The sequence below is a fragment of the Micropterus salmoides genome, unplaced genomic scaffold, assembly GCF_014851395.1.
Source record: "Micropterus salmoides isolate LMB-PRFRI ecotype aquatic unplaced genomic scaffold, ASM1485139v1 Ms_hic_scaffold_14, whole genome shotgun sequence".
In the NCBI taxonomy this organism is placed as follows: Eukaryota; Metazoa; Chordata; class Actinopteri; order Centrarchiformes; family Centrarchidae; genus Micropterus; species Micropterus salmoides.
The window spans coordinates 9,860,649-9,868,495 of NW_024040485.1; the positions used below are offsets into that span (position 1 = coordinate 9,860,649).

General features: G+C 40.1%; 2 protein-coding genes and 1 long non-coding RNA gene across 3 annotated transcripts in view; 2 read left to right on the forward strand and 1 right to left on the reverse strand.

Moving 5' to 3' along the window:
• Positions 1 to 573, reverse strand: part of LOC119901832 (collagen alpha-1(XI) chain-like) — a 116,783-nt gene extending 116,210 nt beyond the window's left edge. Inside the window, exon 1 of the mRNA XM_038717541.1 lies at positions 440 to 573. The gene's annotated coding sequence lies outside the window, so the exon portion shown is untranslated. The remainder of the gene's footprint in view (positions 1 to 439) is intronic.
• amy2a (amylase alpha 2A) lies at positions 487 to 7,619 on the forward strand. The gene is made up of 9 exons (XM_038717543.1): positions 487 to 744; positions 2,923 to 3,069; positions 3,468 to 3,665; positions 3,755 to 3,985; positions 5,849 to 5,982; positions 6,266 to 6,488; positions 6,586 to 6,707; positions 6,836 to 6,961; positions 7,379 to 7,619. The coding sequence occupies exons 1-9, from the start codon at positions 577 to 579 to the stop codon at positions 7,566 to 7,568; spliced, it is 1,539 nt and encodes a 512-aa protein (XP_038573471.1). The 5' UTR covers positions 487 to 576; the 3' UTR covers positions 7,569 to 7,619.
• Positions 3,992 to 5,842, forward strand: LOC119901834. Its single transcript, XR_005444254.1, has 3 exons — positions 3,992 to 4,580; positions 4,691 to 4,775; positions 4,970 to 5,842. It is a non-coding gene; the product is annotated as an uncharacterized LOC119901834 (long non-coding RNA).
• Positions 7,620 to 7,847: the final 228 nt, after the last annotated feature.

The window sequence follows — 7,847 nt, forward strand, 5'->3', positions numbered from 1 at the left end:
GCAACATCATCTGGTTACTGAGAGAACACAAGACTAAAGCAGGAAAGACCTAAACAGTTGTGTTCTGAGCAGTAAGAGTTTTAAACTATATATATTTTTTATGTCTTTAAATTTGAATCAGATAAATCTAATTAATAACCAAAGATGGTATTATGGTAATGTTTAAAGAATGTTTAAAATAATGTTTTTTTTTATGGGAAAATGTTGCAGTTAAAGCCTTGAAGTTACTGACACATAATAAAGCAAAGTTTATGTTCGAGTTTGTTTTGCAGAGAGGATCACATTCAGTGCAACAGATACAGTAGGTCACTGTCAGCAAATTAACAAGAAAGCCTGAGGATCTTTGGCAAATTTTCACTCTCTGTAAGCAATTCGTTTTTGTATTTGGGTAAAGACGTTATTCACACCACATGTTTGACAGGTTCCAATCTGTACATACCTCAAACAAGCCATGAGAAAGAAGCACCTGTTTAACCTCCATGCTGAGTCTCTCATTGGCCTAGGAGAGAGAGAAAATGAGTATAAATACGGTGGGGCAGCAGGTGAGTGTGGTTTTCCTGCTCATCCGTGGAAAGCATGAAGTTGTTAATTCTGGTGGCTCTGTTTGGACTGAGCCTTGCCCAGCACAACCCCCACACCAAGCAGGGCAGGACCTCCATCGTCCACCTGTTTGAGTGGCGCTGGGCGGACATCGCTGCAGAGTGTGAGCGCTTCTTGGGTCCCAATGGCTTTGGTGGAGTTCAGGTATGGCTTAACAAAGGCGGAAAAGATCTGGAGAAGGAGGACGCATCCTTCTATTTCTATTCTAAAATGATGCCAGTCAATAAATAATCAAGCTGCAAGCTGAAAATGGCAGGTTTTGCACACATGTGGTAACAAACGGCAGAAAAGATAAGTCCAATATGTCATGAGGGGGGGAGGGGATTCGCATACTCTTGCGTCATTTTCAAGAATCTTAAAATAGACCATACCGTTTCCTAACCTTGACGTTAGTTGAACGTCTTGTCTGCAGCGCTCCTGTTCAGTGCATGACATGCTAATGGAGATGCTGCAGGTCAACACACTGAACTTACTACTTTTAGAGTTTCGTTATTAGCATTTATTTTACTTTTAAGGAGCTATGTGATGTTACCTAGCTGATCTCATAACGCATTTCATTACCACTAGCTATATCATTTTATATTTTATGTAGCCTAATTGTTAGCCAACATTGGTGCTTAGGCATGAGCAGTGAAATTGAGGATTAGTTATTGTAGATACAAATTTAGAAAGGAAATATTTTGTGAGTCTTTCTACAATAGGCATGATATTTGTTCAGGAGTTTTAGCTGGTAAATGTTAAAATCCAGGTTTGTTATTTCAAATGTATTCCGTTTTATTTATATAGCGCCAAGTCATAACAAAAGGCTTCTCATTGCACAGACCTAAAAGACCCCAAAATTCCCAGTGTATGACAACTTCGTTATTGAAGGCACTTTACATTTCATTCAAAGTCGACATGAGCAAGAGCAAAGGAGATATTTGGTTTTTAAAGTTGAAACTTGAAATGATAAGAATTAAGAATTAGATATGATAATGCAGACTGTATTGTATGATAATGTCTTTGGTTCAGCATTGTGTGAGTCTGTTTTGAGCGGTCATGATGGCCTGCTGTTGTGTGTCTGACTTTCTGGCAGTTTTACTGTAGAATAGTGACCTCTGATTAATAAAGATATCATGTGGTATGGGGCTCACATGAACTGGAGTAATGAATTTGATTTATCATCTACAGACTGCATACATTAAATGATATTGTAAGCACATTTTAGTTTACTGAATCCTGCGCTTGCGGGTTTTCTTTTTAACGTGGTAAAAACTTCACATGGTAAACTATATAATTCGCACGCTGGAGTAATTGCCCAACAGCTTGAGATCACTTTATAAAATTATATCACATTGATCAGAGGAGTAAAATATCAACAGGTAACAGGTGATTTAAGCTTTCTGTGTCAGGATTGTTGTCGAGTGCACAGGCAAAAGCAGGCTGAGGACCCAAATCCAGGACACAAACAGGATCCGCTTCAGTTCCCAGGCTTCATTCTTTACAAAACTCACAATTCAAACAGTCGTGAGTGGCCAAACAGAAGCAACAACAGAGCACGTATTCCAAAGACACAGAACTGGCAAAAGGTACAAGGTTGTATAATGAAACAAAGTTCGTAGTGCCTTCAAGCTACACTATGTGTATATTAAAATATGGTAACATATAAAATAAAACTCGATAGATAGATAGATATCTATCTATCGTCTCTGTAAGGATTTGGGCACAACAGTTTGCAGTGTCCAGACCTTTAGGAGCAGCCTTAAATCAAAGCTGGGCTGACATGGCTCCTTTTCAGTCTCCTCCGAGTTCACCACACCCGTCGTGGAGCCTGGTCTGGATTGTTGGGCTGGGTGAATCATGGTCTGCTGCTCTTAATCCAAAAACCCTGGCTTCCTTTTCCAATGACTGATATCGGTCATAGTCAATATGTGTTTCGGCAATAAAGTCGGAACAAAACAGATTAAAAACCAAAAGTGTAGCAAAGGTAGAAGGCACTACCAGCAGAATTGACAGGCAGAATTGTGACACTTTAGTTGAAAAATGTGTTTCACTGTATGAAAAATGGTTAATTTCAAACAAAACACTTTAGTTTGCATTAGTGGAAAAGTGATACCCGTTTAGGCTGATTATAAAATACAAAAAAAGAAGACAAATCTTGCCTTATTATTAGAATATACAGCCTTTTGGAAGGGTGCAATACCATCTGTATGTGGCTTGAGTGCCACTTTAATAACTTTATACTTTATACTATATTCACTCTATTTAGCAACAATCCTCTATTTGCAGGTAGTTGTGTTAAAAGTGATCGTTACTGTAATGTCTTCCCTCTGTGTTGCTCAGATCTCTCCTCCAAACGAGCACATTGTGCTGAACAATCCCTGGAGGCCCTGGTGGCAGAGATACCAGCCAATCGGCTACAACCTGTGCTCCAGGTCTGGCAGTGAGGACGAGTTAAGAGACATGATCACCAGATGCAACAACGTTGGGGTAAACTACATCACAACAGTGATTTAGTGAAAGGCATTAGGAACAATGCTCTTCTGCATTTGACAGCACCTCATAAATCTACAGTCTTGTAAAAGACAACAAATTATTACCAGATACATTGCATAACACTTTCTGCATCATCATCAAACTGATGTATAATAACAGGCACCTTGCATTTTTAAGACAAAAGACATTTTTGAACAAAGCGCAACATTTTAATGAATTAATGCCGTTCACTCTTCAACATTTAGCTGATGCTTTTTTGGTCAGAAAGGTGTGCTTCAGCTTCAGCATATTCCTATGACCTGAGAATGAACTGAGAAAATGAGTGAAAGTGAAGAGGGATAGAAGGGAGGTGTTTAGTTTTACTGCACCTACAATCCTGTATCTACCCACAGGTCAACATCTATGTGGACGCTGTCGTCAACCACATGTGTGGCACCAGTGCTGGAGAGGGAACCCACTCTTCATGTGGAAGCTGGTTCAGTGCTACTAAGAGGGACTTCCCCAGTGTCCCGTTTTCCTCCTGGGACTTCAATGACAACAAATGTAGGACTGGCAGTGGCGAGATTGAGAACTATAGTGATGCCAATCAGGTAATGACTGTCAATCAGAAAAAATTGCTGTTATTGCTGTTATTGCCGTCTTACATTTCACAATACTTTTTCCAATTTTACTGCTCCAGGTGCGTGACTGTCGTCTGGTTGGTCTGTTGGACCTCGCCCTGGAGAAAGATTACGTCAGGGGCAAGGTGGCCGACTTCTTGAACAAGCTCATTGACATGGGTGTGGCTGGATTCAGAGTGGATGCCGTCAAGCACATGTGGCCCGGTGACCTGGAAGCTATCTACGGTCGTCTGCACAACCTAAACACCAAGTGGTTCCCTAATGGCTCCAGACCCTTCATCTTCCAGGAGGTATGTTTTTTCCACACCCATATGGCCAAATAATGTCAACAAAAAAAAATAACAACTAGCATACAACCATTAATTTCCATTAAATATATACATAGCATTGAGAACATGGATCTGCATGCATCATCATGTTAAATGCATGGCATCAGCTCACCTGTTTTTGATAGTTGTATGCTTTACTGGTATCTTGCAGAACCAAAAGGATGAATGAACTTATGTGGACTTGATCTGCAAGAAACATGCAGTGAGCAAACATAAACTGCTGCCAGCAAAACTAATTTGCATTTAAGTACATGATTGGGCATCTCCCATCTAATCTACATGTAAGCATGTGATTGGATGAGTACTAACCTCCCACATGACCAATATTTTGACTGATAGTGCAAAACGGCAGTCAACAGACCCGTGGGAAAATGAGCACAGAAATCAAGATGACAAACACATGTACTCTGGGAGCAGATGTTTATCCTGCTGTGTGGAACTTTTGTCTCCCCTTCAGGCAGTGAGAGCAGTTAACGTTGTCGACGTGTGCTTATGACGTTCAGAAATACAGAAACTTTTCCACAGTTCCAAGACAATAATCCAGTATTTTGGTAGAGTATGTAGTAGCTACATAGCTTACTCCAAATATTTTACAAATGCCAACCTGTCCAGGTGGAGAAATGTGACAGTCATGTCTGCCCTTATGCTGTGTTCCATTTACCTCAGAATTCGGAGGTCGGAGCTGGGAATGACGTTCCAGTTAACAGGTCGGAAAATCTCACTCGACCAGCTGTTGTTTCCAACTAGCCAGGTTAGCCATTGTTATACCGGTTGATAAAAAAAATGCATTGTGCTGTATTTATGCATACTAAACAATGTAGCAACACCACCAGACAGCCGTTGGACAGTACTTTGTGTACGAAAATTTCTATGACGCACAAATACACAGAAGTGCTAATAAACAGTATAAACTACAGCTTTCCCTAACTGCTGATACCCCGACAGCCATCTTGGACCACAAAGTTGGGGTAGTGCAGTTTCCCGCGATGGCAGTTTGTGGAGCTCTCGCCCTGACTGAGTTGCTCCCCCCTTCAGCTCTGGTAAACCAATCACCACTGGTTGATTGTCACCACTGTCATCATAGACACCAGGGGCGAGTTCAGCCCTCACAAAAGGTAGCAAGTAGTTTTTTTTTTTGTTTTTTTGTTTTTTTTATTTCAACAGAAACATTGGTGCCTCAACTACCCTGTAGTGTAGTAAGTGCACTGCATTTTCCTGCCCCTTTTATCACCGTTGTTTACAAACTTGTCACAGCTGATTGGGTTACACCTGTGACACACACAACCAAACGGTAGAAAACATACCTCGAAGCCCGTTGTGGAACGTTGCAAGGAAACGTGGTGTTCAATCCGAAAACATTGCAAACTAGTGCAAAACGTTTTGAGATTTACCTCGCCCCAGATTTAAGACCTCTGGTATACTGCAAATAGACTTACCTGGCAGTGATAGGCTTAATCAGCTGTGTGTGTGTACTAGCTTGAATGTAAAACACATTTATTTATCTGTAAAGGTCCCGTACTCCAACTTTAATATTACAACACATTAAAGCAGTTGACAAGTGCCTGCTGAAATACAGGTAAAAGGATGAAGCCAGATGCGCTAAACTCAAAAAACTAAGGTTGTAAGCTGAAAGAACATTCTGTGATCTCAAAAATAAGTGTGCTCTGTCTTCACTAAAAACATGAATGTTTAACAGCAGAAACAGCTGAATCTAAAAAGCTTACTTGTTAAAATACTTTTTGTCAACCCACAAATTATAGACATGGTGCAGTTAATCTAAACCATGTGGTTAAGGACTAATTAATTATGTTGATTTCCTTCTAGGTTATTGATCTGGGAGGTGAGGCTATCACAGTTAGAGAGTACTTCCATCTGGGAAGGGTCACTGAGTTCAAATATGGTGCCAAACTGGGAACTGTCTTCAAAAAATGGAACGGCGAGAAGCTGTCTTACACAAGGTATGTGTGTTTCTGTTGGTGTGCCTAAATCACATATCAAATTGACAAAGTAGAATATTTATTTAACCATGAGCTACAATCCCATTTGCTGCATAAATTAGCGAATTGGTCACTTGCTAATTATGTTTCTTGAGACGAAATGTTTCACAAAATTATTCATAGTTTATCACTGACTGGTGCATTTTCGAGTTTCTGAATTAAATTACTTTAGGTAATAATTTGTCCAAAGTTTTGTGTTTTGGAAGTGTACGCTTCATTATTAAAACTGTATTCTCATGTGCAGGAACTGGGGAGAGGGATGGGGTTTCATGCCCAACGGCAATGCTCTCGTCTTCATTGACAACCATGACAACCAGAGAGGCCACGGTGCTGGTGGTGCATCCATTGTTACCTTCTGGGAGCCCAGGCTCTACAAGATGGCTGTTGCCTACATGCTGGCTCACCCTTATGGAGTAACCCGGGTGATGTCTAGCTTCCGCTGGAACCGCCACATTGTCAATGGAAAGGTAAATTCCCTTAAGGAGGAACAATGATTTAATGCCATGTACAGTGTGTATTTGTAAAAAAAATAGTTGAAGACATTCATCTATCATTATCTTGTAGGATGAGAATGACTGGATAGGCCCCCCCAGCCACAGTAATGGATCTACAAAGTCTGTTCCCATCAACCCAGACCAGACTTGTGGAGACGGATGGGTGTGTGAGCACAGATGGCGTCAGATCAAGTGAGTTCTCAGGAAGCAAGAGACGGGGAACTGGTGACATTTCACACAGAACATTATTCACTTCTACTTGAACATATGGATGTGAACACTATGTACATGTACATTTTCATTGTGATATCTCCCCTAAGGAACATGGTTATTTTCCGTAACGTAGTCAACGGACAGCCTCACTCCAACTGGTGGGACAATGAAAGCAACCAGGTCGCCTTTGGACGTGGCAATCGTGGTTTCATCATCTTCAACAATGATGACTGGTAAGAACTATCTTACTGGTACTGACAAAATACTACTTTCACCCTTAAATCAAGTAAACACCAGATGTAATAACTGGATAGGATGCATGTCTGAATCTTTCAGTAAGATAGATTTTATTTTATATCTTACACTAACTTCCTTATAATACACTGTTGGCTTTAAAATCATTTCAATATTAAACATGGGCCTTTTACCCATTTATCAAACTTTGTTTATATTAAAAAAACATCTCATTACTTTTACTTAATAAAAACTGCAAACAAATTGTACAACTAGTATTGTAGGTGTACACAAAACTTCTAACAAATGTAACATTTTTACTATTTCTCAGTTTCTGTACATACGGTAACTGCTTGGCTGTACAGTGTGAATTGTTTTTTGTTTTTTTTTAAACAATACCTTGTCTTCACATGCAGGGATCTGAATGTGACCCTGAACACTGGCATGCCTGGCGGAATCTACTGTGATGTAATTTCTGGCCAGAAGGAAGGAAACAGGTGCACTGGAAAACAGATCAATGTTGGTGGTGATGGCCGCACCCATTTCAACATCAGCAACAGAGATGAGGACCCCTTCATTGCTATTCATGCTGATTCCAAGCTGTAAACGCATCCTGTGCAACTTAAAATAAAGCTTATTGTTCAGTAGAATGATGAACTTGAATTTAGTTTGCTTTTATCTTGCACAAAACACTATATAGTTTTGGAAACTTACATTTGTATCGAGGGTCTGCTTCTGCCATTTATGCATAAACACGAAAAACAGAAAAAAAATAAAAATCCCAAAAAGGTGATAAAATTGTGATGGCTTGTTGCACAATCAGCATTTCCATTCATAGCAGCCATCATGTGTGAGAGGGATTGTATCGTATACAAGATGGCGTCT